At 55.4% G+C, this 19,684-nt stretch overlaps 1 protein-coding gene and 1 long non-coding RNA gene across 5 annotated transcripts; one reads left to right on the top strand and one right to left on the bottom strand.

Moving 5' to 3' along the window:
• Positions 1-445: 445 nt before the first annotated feature.
• On the bottom strand, positions 446-3,963 carry LOC147352413 (uncharacterized). Of its 2 annotated transcripts, none has more exons than XR_015148157.1 (2): positions 2,447-3,963; positions 446-679 (listed from the first exon to the last, which is right to left on the bottom strand). It is a non-coding gene; the product is annotated as an uncharacterized LOC147352413 (long non-coding RNA). The 2 variants fall into 2 exon arrangements; XR_015148158.1 differs by having other exon boundaries at positions 446-730; positions 2,447-2,933.
• Positions 1,539-19,683, top strand: ANKRD13B (ankyrin repeat domain 13B). 3 transcript variants are annotated; one of them, XM_086359939.1, is made up of 15 exons: positions 1,539-2,500; positions 12,653-12,788; positions 12,915-13,039; positions 13,127-13,172; positions 13,763-13,906; positions 13,996-14,185; positions 14,262-14,328; positions 15,634-15,715; positions 16,490-16,554; positions 16,778-16,908; positions 17,009-17,166; positions 17,297-17,449; positions 17,583-17,746; positions 17,834-17,910; positions 18,319-19,683. In XM_086359939.1, the coding sequence occupies exons 1-15, from the start codon at positions 1,850-1,852 to the stop codon at positions 18,554-18,556; spliced, it is 2,427 nt and encodes an 808-aa protein (XP_086216065.1). In that variant the 5' UTR covers positions 1,539-1,849; the 3' UTR covers positions 18,557-19,683. The 3 variants fall into 3 exon arrangements, with proteins under 3 accessions (XP_086216065.1, XP_086216064.1, XP_086216066.1); XM_086359938.1 differs by having other exon boundaries at positions 17,834-18,148; XM_086359940.1 differs by lacking the exon at positions 1,539-2,500 and adding an exon at positions 7,056-7,725 and having other exon boundaries at positions 17,834-18,148.
• The last annotated feature ends 1 nt before the right edge of the window (position 19,684 follows it).

The raw sequence follows: 19,684 nt of genomic DNA, 5'->3' as shown, positions 1-19,684 counted from the left end.
CCCATTGCTTGGCTGTCTTTGTTTCTCTGCTGTGTGGGCGCGTCTCGAGCACGTGGCAGCTGGAGCGCGCAGGCTGGAGGAAAAGCGACCTGGGTTTAGAGTCCAGGGCCACTTGGCGAAGAGAAACTCCGGCTGCCCAGAGGATCCCACCCCCCCAATCCAGGCTGAGCGCCCCGCCTCCTTGAGCTCCAAGCCTTTTCAGGGGAAGAAGGATGAGTCATTCGGTTCCCCCGACCCCACTAGCCCCATCTCCTGGTTGGCCCTGGGACTACCGGGGAGTGGCCGAAGCACGGATCCACTCTCCAAACTTTGTTCCCGAAGCCCCCAGACCCGCCACAGACGAGCTTCTGGGCCTGGGGCTTAGGGATAAAAGGGTTTCCAAATTTCCTTTTGGAGACTTCGCCACCTCAGGAAGCAAGACAATTAAAGAGGAATCACAACAAGATTGTGATTGTAAAAACAATTTAATGAGGAAATGTACAGGCATTCTCCCGGCCACTCCTGCCGTCCCTTCCCCGCTCCAGCCCCCTCCCCAACTCCGGCGGCAGCCACGGCACTCTGGTGACCCCTCGTGGTGGAGGTGGGCAGCGGTCCCCGGCGGCGGGAGACGCCAACAGGCTCCTCCCAGCCTGGAGAAAGGGGCGAGGCAGTCCACTCCTTCATCGTTCCGCGCCGGGGCCTGGCACCGCAGGGCGTGGAGGAGGAACGAGAGAAGACCACACAAAGAAACCTGAGAGGCACGGAGAGTTTGCAAGCTTTCGCTAGCACCTCCCACACAAACGCTTCTTGGATTGTTCTAAGTGGGGCTGGTATGGAATCCCTGATTCCTGTCTTGTTCTAAGGTGGGCTCCAGAAGGCGCAGTGCCTGGTCCCGCCACCTGGGGGACGGTGGGAGGGATAGGCCTGGTGGGCCTGGTGAGGGGAGGGATGAATCATTTCCAGGTCAGTCGCCATCCTTAGCTAACCCCAAGAGGTAGTATTAGAGTCACATTTTAGAGGTGAGTGGTCTGAGAAAATTTAAGCAATTTGCCTAAGGTCAGGCAGTAAAGATGAATAGGAATTCAGGTTCCCTTGGATACCCCAGTCCCTCTCCGCCTCCAGGGGCTGGGCCAAGCCCCAGGTCCTTCTAGCCTCTGCAATAGGCTGCCCTGAAGGGCAATTCCACTTTTATCGAGGCATCTGCAAGCACACTCCTGGAAAGATTTCTCTGCCCTGGAGTCATTCAGGAAGGAGAAAGTCTTTGGAACCAGTGCTTCCTCTCCAGAGGGGACCACACGGGGTGGAGGTGGGGAGCTGCCACCTGCTGCAGTCTCTGCGCAGCCCCACTCAGGTCCTTGCAGAGAGCAGCGTATGGGGGGAGGGGTGTGTTCTCCCATCCTTAATAGACATCGTCTTTCTAATGTCAAATGCAGAAGATGGAGTTTAATTTTAAAAGAAGGCAGGGAAGACTCCTACGTAGTATTTCAGGTGCTAGATTTCTGGTTGCTCCAATGACCCTTGGCACTGCACACTAACGCCCCGCATCTTTCTCAGGACTCCTTCCACCAGTCACTCTTTTCTTGGAATCTGGATCCTGCTCCCATTCCACTGGGACCCAAACTCAAGCCTGAAGGCCACACCTTCCCGCGCCCCCTAATGCTTGAGGAAGGCCTGTAACCCCGTCCCTCCCCAGCAAAAGGCAAAATGCCAGGGGGTGGGGGTACACCCCAGTCCACCAGACGTCAGGACACTGCCTCCGACCCGGCCGGGCCTGACTCCCTCCCCACTGTCTCAGTGGATCAGGGGGACAGTGCGGGACCCTCTCCGGCCACTCACCACCCCCAGTTCCACGAGACGGACTACAAGCCCCATGATGCCGCGGGGCCCAGTGATAACAAGCGCTGCCCAGGGCATCCGCGTCCCCCTCCTCTCTCCCCCGCATCCCCGCATCCCTAGCCGATCGCTCGGGCTGAGGGCCGGGCTATGCAGCTGCGGGGTGCCGGGGGCCGCGGGCGCGCGTCCCTGCGGCGGCGGCGTCCCTGGGGCCCGCGCCCCGAGCGCCCCCGCGCCCGCTGCGGGCGCCTGCTCCCTCCGCCGAGCGGCGTCTTTGTGCGCGGGGGTGTGGGAGGCAAGGCGCGACTCCGCGCCGCGCCGCCGAGTGCCCGCGCCCTCCGCGGGCGGGTGGGGGCCTCTCCGCGTCGCCCGCCGCCGCCGCCTCGCGAGGACGCCCGCGGCCCGCGCCGCCCGCACCGCGCCACCCCCGCCCGCCGGCGCCGCTCGCACATGCCCGAGCCGCAGCCCTGCGAGCAGGCAGCGCCGGCCCCCCGCCCCGCGGCCCCGGGCCCCGGCTCTGGCGCCGTCCCTCCTTCCGGGCCGGGCGCCGCGGCCCCGGTATGAGGAGCGGGCGATGATCCCCGCCAACGCCTCCGCCAGGAAGGGGCCCGAGGGCAAGTACCCGCTACACTACCTCGTGTGGCACAACCGCCACCGCGAGCTGGAGAAAGAGGTCCGCGCCGGCCAGGTAAGAGCGCCGTCGGGGCGCCGCGAGGACCCCACGGCCCAGCAAGCCCGCCCGGCTTGGGGAGGGGGCGCGGCGCGGGCTGTCCCGCCCCCCTGGCGAGTTTGCAGCGCTTCTTTGTTCGCCGGCGCCGCTTTTGTGCTGTTGACCTGGAGAGGGTGATGGGAGCGGCCCCCGCTCGCTTCCCTCCTGCCCGGCCGAGCAGTCCACACGTGCTCCGAACCCTCCCTGATTGAGGTAGGGGACGTCCTGCCCCTCCTCCGCCGGGGCAGTGAGGGCTGCGGGGAGGGGCTGCCGGCTCCATCTGAGCTCCACGCGGTGGGAGAGTCCGCCCCACTCAGCCCGGCAGCGACACCTCCCGCGTGAGTGTGCGGAGGTGGCCTGCATAGGCAGGGGGTCACAGGTCAAGGATCGGAGACTAGGCCGGGACCCTCCCAGGCGTGCCTGCCCCACCCAGTGCCCTCTACCCTCTCCACGAGCGCTTATCTGTTTGCTCACACTGGGCTGAGCCCCTGAACCCCGCGGACCCAAGCGCCTGCTCAGGAATGGGGAGTGAAGAGAGAGCGCCTCTGGGGTGAAGCCCTGGAGGGCCTTGTCCAGGTGCTGAAATGCGCTCTCCTGCCCTCTGATGCTGGGCCCGGCTTCTAGGTGCTGAGGAAGCCAGGGCCCCACTGGCCCCCGACAGGATTTGAGGTTTTGTACACACAGCGGCTCCCTGGTTCTCTAGTCATTGAGAATGGGTGGGTCAGCCAGCCTTGGCTGGGCGGTGGCCTCCAAGAAGATATGATCAGGGATGGAGCCTCCTCCGCATTCTTCAGGACAGAGGCAGGCAGGCACGGGTCACAGGTAGTTTCCAACTCTGCCCTTGGGCCCAGGTCACAGGCAGGCTCTCCTGGCAGAAACGACTTGCCCTCCAGGGTGGGGAGGCAGGATCCAGAGCTGGGCCCCCCTGGCCCTGGTGTATCTCCATTGAGGCCTGCAAACTTGGCCTGGATCTGCGATCCTGGGGCCATGGACTGGGAGTGGTTTCCTCAGGCGCTGCCCCCTTGGGGAATATGCCTTTTGAGGGCCACTTCCTGAGTCACAGGAAGTTCAGTTTGAGGAGCTGTCTGCTTCCCAAGGGAAGAGTGAGGTGGAGAGCAGGACATCACCAGGCCAGCGAGGTGAGGGTCGGAGCCCGTCTTCAAGTCCACCACCGGGCCCTCAGAGCAGCACCACATCCAGCTGTACATGGCAGGCGCAGAAAATGGTGGGGTGACCTGAGCCTTCACCTCTGGTTGGGGTATCCACTTCCATTCTACCTCCATTTCCATAAGGATGCTTCAGGTTGCTCCTTGGATCCTGTCTCTGTTTATCCATTATAAAGGAAGTGGTTTGCTGCCACTGGTAAAGGAAGCAAGGTCAGAGTGGTAGCTCCTGGAGACGAAGATGAACAAACCAGGCACAGCCCACGCCCTCCCAGAGACCCCATTGTGCTGATGCAAATGTGAGCAGGGAAGCAGTGTGAAGTGCAGGGTGCTAAGTCAGTTCAGCCTCTTCTGGCTTGTCTCTGCTTGTCCTCCCCTGAGGGCAAGAGAAGACATCCCTGAGGGAGGTTGCAGCTGGAGGGATTTAAGTATGACCTGAGAGGAACTTCCCAGTGGGATGGTTGATGATTGGCTGAAGAACTGTTAGGCAGAAGGCTAGTGGCTGAATGTCCAGAACACCTTGATCATGCTCCCTTGCCCAAGTGGAGGGTGCTCTTTTCCTTGCAGAGACTGGAGAGAGGCAGAATGCCCTAGAAGAAAAGGCCATTTCACCCAGGCCTTTTTGATTGATAGTCCTTGGGTCAGCAGTCCTCTTGCTGGGGTGGGGTTGGAGAGGGGCGCCAGAGCCTGCAGCAGGTGGGGCTCCTTCGGACCACTGAGTGTGGTCCCCTCAGGCTTCCGCAGAAACCAGGTGCACCCCAACCCCACCCACTCATCCCCTTTCCCTGGTGAATTTGTGTCTTCCTGAAATGTACACTGCCTGCCCTGATCCCAGCCCAGGGGGATACAGGGCACTGGTTGAGGATAAACCCTTCTTCAACCACAAAGGAGCCAGATCAGTCCTCTCCTTTGCACCAGGGTGCCAAGAAGGGAATGCCAGTCAGTCTGGGTGGGAGAGCCCCCAGGCGGAGTTTTGACTCCAGGACTGACCTGGGCGGAATCCTTGCATCCAGATGTGCATTGCTCAGTTCTCCAGGCCTCAGACTCCCTGGGAGAGCTAAGGATGCCCCCTCCCCAGGCATTTCCTGCAGGTGAGGGGCCTGGGGGGGCCACCTAACATCCTAATGAAACCCGGTCAACCCCAGGCATCTCATCTGGGGGTCCCTGATCTCTGGTCCTCTTAGCACCCACTGTCACAGAAAACAGCCAGGCTTTCCTCAAACACACAGCAGCTGGGTTTCCCTGGTCTTCATTTGGCATAGCGGCCTCCTCTTCACTCCAAGAAAGCCCCGCAGAGGCCCTCCCGTGGGCAGGCTTGGCAGTGCTGGCCAAGGAGGAGGGGGATGGCACGGCAGCCTTCTGAGCAAGTTCACAGGGGCTGGTTGCAGGGTATGGTATAGGGAGAGGGAGGTGGTCAGCGGAGGTTTTTTGAAGGGAAGTGTCCATGATCACCCCTAGCCGATGCCCAGCAATACAACAGTTGCTGGGTGCCCTGCTTTCTGCCATGCACCTGCTCTGCCAGGTTGGGAGGGGGCAGGAGGTTGTAGGTTAATGGATGTGCCAGTTCTCCCTTAGCTGGCATGAGGCCTGGGGTCCAGACAACTGGGCATGGCCTTGGTTCTGGAGCTGCGAGTCCCTGGGGTTCCCTGGGGGTAGGTGGTGGAGGTTAGATGGGAATAGCTCCCTGTGGGAGGGCCAAGGAGAGCAAGGTTCTTCTTGGGCAGCAACCACCCTGGAGGGGACTGGACGATGGTCCTAGGGGAACATTTTCTTTCTTCTGGAGGCTGCCTCCATAATAGTCCTCCTTCCTGATTTCCCCAGGTCATCTCTCTGACCTGACACCCCAGTGAGATGGGATTGTGGGGCCCGTGGATGCTCAGACAGAGGCTGTCCCACCCAAGGTACCTGTTGTGACCAGGAGCACCTGTGATTGCGTCTCCTGGCAAAGTAGGCAGTCCCCGGTATAGGCTGTCACCACAGTTGATGAGCTGGGAAGCTCGGGAGAGGGAGCCACAAACCCTCAAAACCAAAAATCAATGTGTCTGGGATGAAGGGGAGGGGCTGCGTGGGGCAGAATGGAGGGGGACTCAGCAGGTGCCACCCCCACGGGCCCAGCTCCACTGTCCATGGGGGAAACACCCTGCCTCGCTCCCCCTTGAGAGAGCTCAGGTCCGCCTGGTGGGAAAGCAGAGAAGCGGTGGTGGCCACACCAGACTCGGGCTGTCCTCCCTGGGGTGGGGGTGAAGCAGGGTAGGGAAAGGAGCCTGTCTACTCCTCCAGCACCTGCGTTTACTCTATACATTTGGTGTGTTCTTATAAGATTTCACCTAACAAAAGGACTTGCTAATGCTAAACAACTTTGAAAAATACTCTGCGAGTGCACGTGGGTTCAAGGAGTGTGCATGTGCAAATGTGCTGGCATCTATGTGTGTTACACATGAGTAGAGGCCTGCAGGCTGGAGGGCAGCTGGACACATGCCCTTGTACACGCGGGTGCACATGTACTGTGCCTGTGGATGCAGGAGCACGTGTGTGTGTGTAGTGTGTGTGTGTAGTGTGTGTGTGTATGCAGACAGGGGCCTGAGTGGAAACAGGGAGACTCTGTGCCCAGGGAGCCCCAGCTCCTAAGCTCGAAAGTCTCTGCTTGGGCCCCCAGCTGAGGCTGGCTGGGGTGCAGAGCTTCTGTCCTCTTGGCGGGGAGGGCTGGGGGTTGGGTTTCATGGGAAACCTTTTCATTCCAGCAATTAAATAGCAGCAGGCCTTTGCCGAGAAAATTAATGAATTCTCCCACCTGGGCCCTCGGCAAGGTGCCGCTTCCACCAAGGGCTCAGCTTTGAATGGGTGCAGGGGATCTTCTTTGGAGCCTGGCTGACAGTACACAGGGCTCATGGTGGCCCTGGAAAACACCGGGGCCCTGGGGACCTTGGGGAGTGCTGCCAGGAGAGCTCCGGAGGAGCGGAGGTAGGGCGGGCACCCCTTCCTGGCCGTCACCGGCCTCTGCAGTCTGGAGCCGAGGCACCTGAGGCGGGGGAGGCGGGCAGCATCTGGAGCCCTGGGACTGGCCCTGCTGGCTCCCTGGGGCCTTGTTAGCAGCAGCAGCATCTGGGGCAGGGCCAGTGGGAGGCGTGATGGCTTAGCTGCGGCCTGTGGGAAGCCCTCCTCCTGACACCCTGATGACCCAGCCTGCTCGGGGTCTGTGGATGCTGTCTCGCTCCTATCCCAGGACTCAGGATCCCACCCAGGTCGGACCCTGAGGGGCCCAGCTCAACCTGTAAGAGGCAGAGAGTAAATAATGCTTTGCCCTCCTCTCTGGGGAGCTGGTGGACTCCAAGCTACAGCTCAGAGGGCACAGGGGCCGGGCAGAGTTTGGGTTTTTTTTTTTTTTTTTTTTGAGGCTCCTTGTATATTTAAAGAAAAAGAAATGCCAACAGAAGGTTATAAAAATTATATAGATCACTTAAAATGTTTTGTTTTTGACAAAGGAGTTCCCTACCTCCCCCACCTCTGCATCTCACCCCCAGAGGCAACCACTTTGAACTCTTTAGGCGATTCAGTTATTTGCCTCATATTATAAACAACATACTTCTACAGCTATTTACTAGCTAATCAATTTTACACTTTACTGCCTTGCCCTCCTTCCCCATGTCCCTTAAAAATAGTCATCTAGGCATTTGCTTAATAAATATTTATGAAGCACCCATTATGTGCCAGACACTGTCCAGAGCTGGGGATATAGCACCGAACAAAACAGACAGTTCCTTTATGGAGCTTACATACAGTCTAGGAGAGGGAGACAATGAAGAAATAAGTAGGCAATTTAATGCTGAAAGAGAGCTGGAGCAGGAGAAGGGACAGCAGACAGACAAATAGCAACTGTTACTTGAGCTGGCTTGTCAGGGCTAGCCTTTCTAAGGAGGTGACATCTGAGCGGTGGCCTTAATGAAGTGAGGGAGGAAGCTTTGTGGCTACCAGGACCCAGAAGAAGATGGTTCCAGGGAAAGCCAACATGCCGGAGTGGAGCTTGGAGAGATGGGAGAGCATGTGAGTTCAAAGAGACATTCAGGATGCTATCCTCAACTGCATGGGAAGCCACGGAGAGATTCTGAGCTAAAGGGCATCAGGACCTGAGGAATAATATTTTACAGGTACCTGTGATGGGTCCTAGAGAGAACAGACCTAAGGAACCAAGAGAGGAGTGGGAGGAATTAGGTGACAGGGTGGCTACACCAGGAGGGTAGCCTGAAGGTGGTAACATCTAAAATGACTCTGGATCTATTTTGAAGGTAGAGCCTATAAGGCCAAATTTTACTGGTGGATTAGATATGGAAGGTGAGAGAAAAAGGAGAGAGAAAAACAGTCTTCCCTGGAAAGGGAGTGACCTGAAGTGCTGTTTACTGTGATGGGGGAATTGGGAGAGGTGAAGCTGTCCAGGGACAGCTGGAGTGAAGAAAGCAAGGGAAAGAAGCACAGGTCAGAAGGTCCCATTCTGTTTCATGGATTCAGTTTCCATTTTGTATTTTTGTGAGGGTGTAAATGACTGTGCCTGCCTCCAGTTTTCTGTTTCCTGCATTGACAGTTGTTTCCTCTGTGTTTTTAGCACCTATTTGCAAGTTTTGGTATCTTTCTTTCATGTTGGGCAGCTTTCCTCAAGTGTCCGGTCACCCTTGGCTGCCGGGGCATAATTAAGGATGGAGGTGTGGAGCTTATTAATATGTGGGTGCTGCTCTAAGATGACTGGCCTGCTTATTGTTGCTGCTGCTGCTAAGTTGCTTCAGTCGTGTCCGACTCTGTGCGACCCCATAGACAGCAGCCCACCAGGCTCCCCGGTCCCTGGGATTCCCCAGGCAAGAATACTGGAGTGGGTTGCCATTTCCTTCTCCAATCCATGAAAGTGAAAAGTGAAAGTGAAGTTGCTCAGTCGTGTCCGACTCTTTGCGACCCCATGGACTGCAGCCTACCAGGCTCCTGCGTCCATGGGATTTTCCAGGCAAGAGTACTGGAGTGGGGTGCCATTGCCTTCTCCGTCAGTATATATCAGGCTCAATTTACTTAACATTTATTTTTATTTATTTATTTGGCTGCATCGGGTCTTCAGTTGTGGCCCACGGGATCTTCGATCATTGATTAATAGATCCCTCACTGGGGATCAAACCCAGGCCTCCTGTACTGGGAGTGCAGAGTCTTAGCCACTGGACCACCAGGGAAGTCTCTCAGGTGCAATTTCCACAGAGGGTAAACCCCCTGGCATCCCATGAAGAGAAGTGGGGGGCATCTCCCAGCTTTACAAAATTGGGGAGGGAACCAGGGGTTCTAAAGTTTAACCAGGCCCCCCAGTATTCAGTTCTGAGCCTTTCTGCCACCTCTGCTGTTCCCACTGCCTGCATGTTCTTCACCTTTCAAGGGTGCTAAGTGGGGGGCTCTAGCTTGACTGGGGTTTCCCTCTGTGAATGGTTGGGTTCTAGTACCCTCTCTTCCCCTAAGTCAGTTGTAATGCCCCGGCCACTTTCTTGTGGGTTTTAAATATTTTATTGGCATTATTTAAAAAAAAATTATTTGGCTGTGTCATGTCTTCGTTGTGGCAGGTGGGATTTTCGCTGTATCATGCAGGGTCTTTGATTGCAGGGTAGTTGCCTCGAGGGCTGTGGGATCTTAGTTCCCCGATCAGGGATCGGACCCGAGACCCCTGCATTGCCAGGCAGGTTCTTAACTACTGAACAACCAGGGAAGTCCCACATTTACCTTTTGAGGCAATCTTCATTCCTTTGTGCAGATCTAAGTTTCTATCTGGTATCATTTTCCTTCTACTTGAATAACTTCATTTAACATTTCTTGTATGCCTTCTGGTGACAAATTCTCTTAATTCTTATTTGTCCACAAAAATCTTTATTTCCCCTTCTTATTTTTGAAGTATATATTTTCATAAGATATGGAGTTCGAGGTTGACAATTCCCATCCCCACCCCACCTGCCAGCACTTTAAAGATTTCATTCTATTGTCTTCTAGATTGCATGGTTTCTAGTTTTTAAAAAATGTAGAATTTTCTGTATTCGTCCTTCCATACATAGTGTGTCTCATTTCTCAAAACACTTTTAAGATTTTCTTTTTATCACTAGTTTCCAGCATTTGATTATGATGGGCCTTGGTGTAGGCTTCCTTGGGATTCATTGAGTTCCTTGGTATTCATTGAGTTCCTTGGTTCTGTGGATTTATCATTGTATTAGTTTCTGCAACAAGCTACCAGACAGGATGGGTTAAAATAATAAATTCATTCTCTCATCATTTTGGGGATTGGAAGTCTAAACTCAAGCAAGATATCTGCGCTGCTCCCTCCAAAGGCTCTGGGGGAGAATCCTTTCTTGTGTCTTCTGGCTGCCCGTGGTGCTCAGCGTTCCTCGGCTTGTGGTTGCTCCACTTTAATCTCTGCCTCCCCTCATAGGGAACGTCTCTCTGCATCTTACAAAGATGCATAAAACTGGACTTAGGGCCTTACTGGATAATTCAGGCTGATCTCATTTTGAGATCCTTAACTGTATCTGCAAAGACCCTTTTTCAAAATAAGGTCACATTCATAGGTTCTAGCAGTTAGTATGTAGATATATATATATATTTTTTTTTTTGGTTGGGGGGATGGCACCAGTATTCAGCTCACTATAGTAGGTTGTTTTGTTGTTTTTTTAAATGGAATTTGGAAATTTTTTGGCTATTCCTTTAAATTTGTCTTATTCCTCCACTTCCTTTCTGAACCTTTTTCCAATTATACATATGTTAGAATGCCTTATGCTGCTGCCAAGTCGCTTCAGTCGTGTCAGACTCTGTGCGACCCCATGGACTGCAGCCTACCAGGCTTCTCCGTCCATGGGATTCTCCAGGCAAGAACACTGAAGTGGATTGCCATTTCCTTCTCCAAATGCATGAAAGTGGAAAGTGAAAGTGAAGTCACTCAGTCGTGTCTGACTCTTAGCGATCCCATGGACTGCAGCCCACCAGGCTCCTCCATCCATGGGATTTTCCAGGCAACAGTACTGGAGTGGGGTGCCACTGCCTTCTCCAGAATGCCTTATAGTGTCTGACAAATTGCTGAGGCTGTTTGAATGTTTTTTCAGTACCTCTTTTCTCTTCTGTTCTTCAGTTTGTATAGTTCTGTGGCTGTATCTTTAAATTCACTTATTTTTATTTTCATTCTGATGTGTCTAATCTGCTATTAACTCTACCCAGTGAAAATTTCATTTCAGAACATTTTATCTCCCAATTCTTCCCTTGTGAATGTTGTTTTTCTTTAAAGTTTTGAGCACATTGAGCCATTCATCTTTATTATGTCAGAATATGTTTCTATTAAATGATTTTTCTCCTGATTATGGGTCATATTTTCCTACTTCTGTACATATCTAGTAATTTTTAACTGGATGTTGGACACTGTAAATGCTGTGATGTTAAGCATCGGGATTTTGCTGTCTTCATTTAAAGGAGTGTTAGGCTTTGTTCTGGCAGCCTAATTTAAGTTACTGGCAAATCAATTTGATCCTTTTGAGCTTATTTTTTATCTTTATTAAAATTAGGTCTGGGTGGGTCTTTAAGGACAGGCTGGGGTTGCAAAGAGTTGGACACAGCCTGGTATCTGAACAACTTCTAAGGTATAATCCTTCTTTTGAATACCTCTCTATTGAATATCCTGGGTAATCAACAAGGGCTCTCTAGCAGGTTGGAGCTTGAATGCTTCCCTGCTATGGCTGAACTCTGAGAATTTTTTTTTTTTTTTTGAGTCTGTTGTTTCTTTTCTGCCTGGTTTTGTTCAGTTTCACTGTAAAAATGTGAAGTTTAGTATTTAGCAAAGACTCAAAGGAACCACATGCAGATTTCTGGAGCTCTTTAAAAACAAACAAACAAAACGTAGCTTACTTTTTCCTGGAACTCTGCCCTGCAAGTTTTAACTACCTCAGCCTCCCTGCTACTGTCTCTCAGCTCCTCAGCGGACTACCGTACCCTGCTGGGGATTCTCCTCTCTGCATGGCTGTTTGGAACATTCCTCCAAGTAGAGACTTAGACAATCACAGGCCCCACCTTGTTTGTTTGTCTTACTTTAGGGATCGCAGTCCTGGGCTAATTGTTGCCTAATGTCTGAAAACAATTATTTCAAGCAACACTTTTCTCTGTTCTGAGTGGGATGGTAATTTCAGTTATTTATTCATGTCAGCATAGAAGCCTTTCCCTGGCATTTTATCAAGTTTTGGGGGCAGAGAAGAGTAGTTATACGCATGTGGTCAGTTATTTACACAGAAGTCCTAGTCTCCTGAAGTATATCTAAATGTTTATATTTAACAAACATATGTTTTTATCACCCAACAAAAATTTCATGCAGTATAACTGTACTATTCACAAAACAACAGGATTTTAAAAAAATGTTAGTGTCCCAAAGGCACAGGACATGGATTTGAAGGTGTACCATGAACATGTTCTTTTCTTCCTGTTAATGTATCATTGCAGTTGTGCTAAAACCTCACAGTGGTAATGTCATGATCTAAACTGGTGGCCCTTCCTGAAGGTGCGGTCTTGGACACCTAGGATAGGTCTCAGGTGCCCTCCCTGGCCAGTAGCCTCTCTAGACCACCCTTCAGCCCCAAGCTTACTCTTCACAGGCAGACCACTGGGCCTTGGAAGAGTGAACCCAGTCAGGGCACCTAGGTGAACTGGAAAGGAAGTTCCTCCCTTTCTCAGAGTTACTTCCTGCCCTGTCCTGCAAGCCCCTTTCCACTCGACCCCAGTTCATTGTGCCTGTCTCTCCCATTGCTTTCTGAGACAGGCAAGGCAGGACAACTAGGTGAGTGCTGCCTGCCTAGAGATAGATAGCTCATCGCTGTATCTTCCTGAGGCCTTTCCACACTGCCTTGATTTCATCATTAATGGACTCCTGAGGCAGGCTTAGATGGGCTGCCTCATGACGTGACCAGGGCAACCGCTTCACCTCCTCCAGGTGGACATTGAGCAGCTGGATCCCCGGGGGCGGACTCCCCTGCACTTGGCCACCACCCTGGGGCACCTCGAGTGTGCCCGCGTGCTCCTGGCGCACGGCGCAGACGTGGGCAGGGAGAATCGCAGCGGCTGGACAGGTGGGCACCCCTGCTCGCTTCCACCCCACAGCCTGGGTCTCCCGGCACCATATCGTTACCTCTGGTTGGCTGCAGGGAGCCCTAGGCAGGGTCCTGCCCTGTGACATTGCCCCCCCTGACCCCCAGTGCTTCAGGAAGCTGTGAGTACCCGGGACCTGGAGCTGGTGCAGCTGGTGCTACGGTACCGGGACTACCAGCGGGTGGTGAAGCGGCTGGCGGGCATCCCCGTGCTCCTGGAGAAGCTGCGCAAGGTGAGGGCCAGCCTGTTCGCCTCCCCACCGTGGCCCTCGAACCCTGTCTCCAGTGCAGGCTTAGCCACTCTCCTTTTCCTCCTCCAGGCCCAGGACTTCTACGTGGAGATGAAATGGGAGTTCACTAGCTGGGGTAAGAGGGGTTGCCGGGGGCCTCTCGGGGGCACCTCCCACCCCAGGGCTCCTGCACTTGCTGCTCCCTTGCCTGGAGCCTTCTTCCATTGCGCTCCCATGGCTCCCTCCCACCTTTTAGTTCTCAGCTCAACACTGTCTCTTCCTGAGGCCTTTCCACACTGCCTCAATTCCGTTATGAATTCCTTCGCTTTGTAATGACTGGCTCATTTGTCTGTCTGTTACCTGTCGTCCCTTGCTAGAAGGTAAGCTCCAAGACGGCAGGGGTCCTGTCTTGTTCAATGTTGTATCCCCAGTGCTTGGCACAGAGGAGGCGTTTAATAAATATTTGTTAGAAGATTGGATGCAAGATTGAATGAATTAAATGGTGAATACTAGGGACTTGGTGGTGGCTGACTCATGCCTGTCTCCGACTTTAGGTTGCTCATATCTGAGTGACTGTGGTCTACATTTGTTGAGGGGTTGGTTGGGGGAGAGGTTGCTCTCCCACCAGTTCCCTTACCTATTCCCAGACACACCCCTGACCCCCATGTTCTGAGGTTTGGTGGGCCAGGCAAATTGAAGCCACCTCTGACCTTCTCATCCACTCAGTGCCCTTGGTGTCCAAGATCTGCCCCAGTGACACCTACAAAGTGTGGAAGAGTGGACAGAACCTTCGGGTAGACACCACACTCCTGGGCTTTGACCACATGACGTGGCAGCGAGGGAACCGCAGCTTCATCTTCAGGGGCCAAGGTCAGGCAGGTGGGAGGCAGGGCAGGGTGGGGAGGCTGGGGACACCCCCACGTGAGCCCTGACTCCCTGAGCTATTCTGGGGCTGGCAGACGCGAGTGCCGTGGTTATGGAGATTGACCACGACCGCCGCGTGGTGTACACGGAGACCCTGGCTCTGGCCGGGCAGGACCGTGAGCTGCTGCTGGCTGCTGCCCAGCCCACGGAGGAGCAGGTGCTGAGCCGGCTCACTGCACCTGTTGTCACTACGCAACTGGACACCAAGAACATCTCCTTTGAGAGGTAAGTGGGCATGGCTTTGGAAGCCTGGAGCCAGCCTGGTGGGTGCCCCCTCACCTAGACCACTCTGCTTCCCCAGGAACAAGACAGGCATCCTGGGCTGGCGCAGTGAGAAGACCGAGATGGTGAATGGGTATGAAGCCAAGGTGAGGTCACAGTTCCCAGGTGCCAGACCCACCACACTCTTGCCTACAGTGAGCAGGACAGGGGCTTCCTGACCAGTTTCTAAGCCCTGGAGGTACAGAGACAATACAGTCTGGAGGGAAGAGCCTGAGACCAACAGGCAACTGATGAGAACAGCTGGAGTTTACTGGTCCACCTAATACTACGTTCAGGCTTCCCTGGCGGCTCAGGGTAGAGAATCTGCCTGCCAATACAGGGGATGCAGGTTTGATCCCTGGGTTGGGAAGATCCCCTGGAGAAGGAAATGGCAACCCACTCGGTATTCTTGCTTGGGAAATCCCATAGAGAAGCCTGGTGGGCTACAGTCCATGGAGTTGCAAAAGAGTTGGACACGATGTAGCAAGTAAAACAAAAACATTACTTTCACGTGCAATGCCCTATTTTGACATTTTAAATGTATGTGCATGTATGTATGTGTGTCTATTGTACACATGTACACACGTCTATGTACATATGTGTGTATACCTCACACAGGCTCATTTAATCCTCACAACAACCCTTTAAGGTAGGTGCTTTTATTATTCCCGTTTTACAGATGGTTTACAAAAGGTTGATTTTAATCAACCTTTCTATGGTTTCCCATTTAATCTTTACAACAACTCTATGAAATAGGGTATTGGCCCATTTTATGAAGAGGAAGCGGAAGCTTAAAATGATTAAGTAACCGGCACAAGGTTGCCCAGATCTTCTGGCTGACTCCAAAGCCAGGCCTTCACTCCTGAGCAGACTGTTGAGGGAGGTCTCCCACAGTCACTAATGGGACCCTTGCATCACCCACGTGGGATTACATGGTGAAGAGGCCAACCAGTGCAGGGTTCTGTGTTGCTGCTGTTTCCTCCTGGAGGCCTTCCCTGGACCACAGGCTAGGCTATGGTCTCTGCTTTTTATTCCCACAGTCCTGTGCTTCTCCATCTAGAGGACATGTCACACTGGGTTATTACCATCCACTGTCATCTTGTCTTTTCAAAAAGACTGTGAGCCTTAAGAGGACAGGGGTCATGCCTGGCCATGCTCGTTCACCACTGTATCCCTGATGCCTGCCTCAGTGCCTGGCCTAGAAATGGTCCTCACAAAATGTCTGTTGAATGAATAGGAAAATGAATGAATAACTTCATATAATTACTTGCCCAAAGGCCTGGAGACTGGAACAAACGGTACCTCCCTCCCCTGATCATTCCTTAAAGGAAATGTGTGTGATGCCCTTGGGGGCAGGGGCAGGGACAGAGGTACCAAAGCTGTCAGCAAGTCCTTTCCTCATCTGTCCCCAGGTATATGGGGCATCCAATGTGGAGCTCATCACCCGGACACGGACAGAGCATCTTTCAGAACAGCACAAGGGCAAGGTCAAAGGTAATCAGGCAGAGGTGGGTGGGGGATGGGGAAGAGGTGTGTGGGGAGGAACCAGCTCCCACATGAGCCCCTCTAATCAGTATTTCCTCTGACACGCTATCAAGAATCCGGATAGCTTACTCAGGCAAATAGACTTCAATTCAAATGCCAAATCCTAGTGATTGGTAGTGGCTGCCTAGAGTGCTGATAAGATTCTAAGGCAACATTTGGGCTCAATAGGAAGGGATGCTATAATTGATTACTAATATCTGCACTGGATTTGTGGGTGGGGGGATGTGACATATGCTATCAGCCGTTCCAGTCTAGTAGGACACACCGGAGGCAGAAAGACATGGGCCCTGCCACTGATTCTTTGTGCCCGCTGATACCTACACCTGACTCTCTGGGCACCAGTTAAGTCTGTTTAAAGTGGGAAAATGGAATTCCCACCTCACAAGAGAACAAAATGAAGTTTCTATGGAAGCCCCCAAAGGGAAACACACACATGCATACCCCCAAACTGCTCCCCAAAGGCAGGTATTTTTTGTCCAGTGTCACCAACCTGGACAGTGATATTTTGGGAGGTCTCTCCTGAGCCCCAGGCCTACTTTTATTCCAGCTGGTCCTGCCTCTGCCCCCTTGGAGTCCTCAGTCACCTTCAGGTGAAGGTGCCTGGGTGTGTGGTGTGGGTGAGCCACCCTCCCTCCCCACCAGGGACCAGCCTCCTCCCTGGGTCTTGGGTGCTGTCCCTTCTGAGGGGCTGCAGTATCCTCTGAGACGCCGTGTTTCTCATAGGTTGTAAGACACCTCTGCAGTCCTTCCTGGGAATTGCTGAGCAGCATGGGGGCCCCCAAAACGGGGTGAGTGTGTGCCAGGGGTCCCTGTGTGGAAGGGTGTGGATGGGGATCAGGAGGAGTCATACTGTGTGGACCTGCTTTCTTTCCACAATGCCCAAGGCCCTGTCAGCTCCACAGTGGTGGGGAGTTGGGGGAAAGGAGACAGATTTGGGGCTTGTAATACCAGGTGACTGGCCTGGCCTCAAGGACTGAGAAGGGCTCATGAGCTCCTCGCTGTGTGGTACAGACCCTGATCACTCAGACCCTGAGCCAAGCCAACCCCACTGCCATCACTGCAGAAGAGTACTTCAACCCCAACTTTGAGCTTGGAAACCGCGACATGGGTCGCCCCATGGAACTGACCACCAAAACACAGAAGTGAGGGCCCCTGCTGGGGCTGGGGAGGGTTGGGCAGGGCTGGGGGAGGGGTCACGGCTTCTACAATGGCCCTCACTCTTTGGGATCTGCGGGGGGTCAGGTTCAAGGCCAAGCTGTGGCTGTGTGAGGAGCATCCCCTGTCCCTGTGTGAGCAGGTGGCCCCCATCATTGACCTCATGGCCGTCAGCAACGCACTTTTCGCCAAGCTCCGGGATTTCATTACCCTGCGCCTGCCTCCGGGATTCCCCGTCAAGATTGGTGAGGCCTCTACCCTTGTTCCTCTTCAGCTGCTCTGGGGAGAGTGGGGCTTCTTAGGAGGTTAAGAGGGGGTACCCATGGTGGGAGGAAGTGGGTGGTGGTGGTGCCTGATGGGTTTGCTCATCCCCAGAAATTCCGATTTTCCACATCCTCAACGCCCGCATCACCTTCGGGAACCTCAATGGCTGTGACGAGCCGGTGCCGTTGGTGAGAGGCAGCCCCAGCAGCGAGACCCCTTCCCCAGGCAGCGACTCCTCCAGCGTCAGCAGCTCCAGTTCCACCAGTGAGACCCCGAGCCCGCCCTCACTACCCCCACTGCCCCGGCCCTCACCGAGCGCTTCCCGGGGGAGCGGGCGGGAGGGGGTGGTCTGGTCCACTCTGACCCCCTCACCGTCTCCCCGGCCTGGCGCCTCCAGCCTCGTGCCGCGGCTGCGAGATCTCCCCCGCGTTGTTCGAGGCCCCGCGCGGCTACAGCGTGCTGGGCGGCCAGCGCGAGGCCACCACTCGCGACGACGACGACGACCTGCTACAGTTCGCCATCCAGCAGAGCCTGCTAGAGGCGGGCAGTGAGTACGACCAGGTGCATCTCCGGAGGCCATGCGGAGGGTTCCCCACCGGGACCACGCTGTCGCCACCACAGCTAACGGGCTCACACCCCGCCCCGCAGGTCACCATCTGGGAGGCGCTCACCAACAGCAAACCGGGCACTCACCCCATGTCCTATGAAGGCCGCCGGCAGGACAGGTCGGTGCCCGCCCGTCCTGAGAAGGTTTCGAAGCGTCTATGCCCCCACCCCCACCTCCACATAGAGAACACGACCGGGACCCTGTCCACAGCGCGTCCGGCCACTGCCGGCTGGGCAGCCCACCTTGGCCCAAAGAAACCGCGGTCCCCTCATCGGGGACCCTGCTGGTGTCAAGGTGACGTCCTTTCCCAGCCCAAAGGCGGCCTGAGAGCTTTCACAGATCCTCACCAGACAGAGGTGGGGCTGGGATCCACTCCCACCGGGTGGGAGGGAGCCAGGGAGGTGACTCGAGACCCTTTGACCCCACTGGAGGGTGGCGAGGCCCGCGGTGTCTGAGGGCCTCCATGCTGCTTCCCGCCCCGCTTCCGGGTAGATGGGCCCTAGACGTCTCTTTACCTGTCCCGCAGGAGCGCTCCGCCCACGCCGCAGCGCCAGCCGGTACCTCGCGCAGCCCTGGCGTCGGTCCCCAGCCCTCGGCCCAGCCCGCGCCCAGGCCCGGGCGGCCACGTGTTCCGGAGCTACGACGAGCAGTTGCGGCTGGCCATGGAGCTGTCTGCGCAGGAGCAGGAGGAGCGGCGGCGGCGCGTGCGCCAGGAGGAGGAGGAGCTGGAACGCATCCTGCGGCTCTCCCTGACCGAGCAGTAGTGCCCTCTGCCGGGCGCCCAGGCCACGCCCCGCGGAACCCGCCCCGGAGCGAGGACCGCCCCGCCCGCACGCTCGCCGAGATGTCTGGAGACCGGAGGGGTCGCCTCGCGGGCGCAGCGGCGTACCCGTCAACCGACGCGGAGGGGTTCGGGCCGGCCGCGGAGTACCTTTCCGGGCCAGGGCCCTGGAGGCAGCTGGCACGGCCCGGTTCCCTTGCTTTGCTGTATCCTGACCCCCCCGCCACCCTTCTCCTCTGGGCTCGGACCGGTCCACGGGTGGAACCAGGCGGTCCTGAGGGGGAGACGGTCCTGAGAGGAGCAGGGTCTCCGTCCTCTGCTCCTTCTGGCCGGTCCTCCTTTCTGCTCACTGACCCCACTCCAGGACACTGCCCGTGAAGCCTTTGCATCTCCGCTCTTCCCCCCTGGGGGGGTGCAGCTGAGCTCCCCACGTGCTGTGTTGCCGCTTTGTCCCAGACACAAACCAGCACGTCCAGGGCCCAGCCCCTCCCCCACCCCCGCATTTCAGCGTCAAGTGCACTTAGCGGGGTGCCAGGCTCCCCCAGCCCCCACACCCCTCCCGGGTCTCAGGGTGGTCCCAGCTTCTCTTGGGGGCGGCCAGAGGTTGGAGTCCCCATCCCCAAGGCACGTTTTTTGTGATCAGGGAGGAGGCTAGGTCTGGGCAAGGCCTGGCTCCCTCATGATGTCTTGGCGAATGAGGGGCATAGTGGGTGCGGCGCAAACACAAGACAAGGGTCGCCCAGGGCCGTGGCACCACTACCCACCCCTTCCCACCAGCTGCTGCTAGCCCTCTGTGGTTGTGCATCCCACTTGCCCCACCCAGGGGCTGACTCTAAAACCCTTCATCCAATGGTGCTAACCCCCGGCTCCCCCCTGCCCCACCCTACCCACCCAGAGAAGCACAGACCCCGCCGGGGGCAGGGGCTCACCGCACACCCTTGTCTGGGTTCTCTCGGACTGGCCTTCCTGGCTCAGCCAGTGAGGCTCAGAAGGGACACAAAAGGGATGGAAGAAAAAGAACAAAGAGAAGCTGTTCCTCTCACCCCCTTCCCTGATGCCAGGGGCACCAGACTGATTCTGAGGCACAAATAAAAGAGGCTTCAAACCCGAG

This window comes from Bos grunniens, chromosome 19, assembly GCF_055505025.1.
Source record: "Bos grunniens cultivar Pamir isolate PY7600 chromosome 19, Bosgru_T2T1.0, whole genome shotgun sequence".
Lineage (NCBI taxonomy): Eukaryota > Metazoa > Chordata > Mammalia > Artiodactyla > Bovidae > Bos > Bos grunniens.
The sequence above is the reverse complement of the archived record's forward strand: the minus strand, read 5'-3'. Positions and strand labels throughout refer to the sequence as shown.

Coding starts and splice junctions, on each gene's coding strand:
- ANKRD13B (XM_086359938.1), top strand. CDS start 1,850: ATGATGCCGCGGGGCCCAGTGATAACAAGCGCTGCCCAGGGCATCCGC. Junction 13,907..13,995: donor CTTCATCTTCAGGGGCCAAG/GTCAGGCAGGTG, acceptor TGGGGCTGGCAG/ACGCGAGTGCCGTGGTTATG. Junction 14,186..14,261: donor AAGAACATCTCCTTTGAGAG/GTAAGTGGGCAT, acceptor CTGCTTCCCCAG/GAACAAGACAGGCATCCTGG.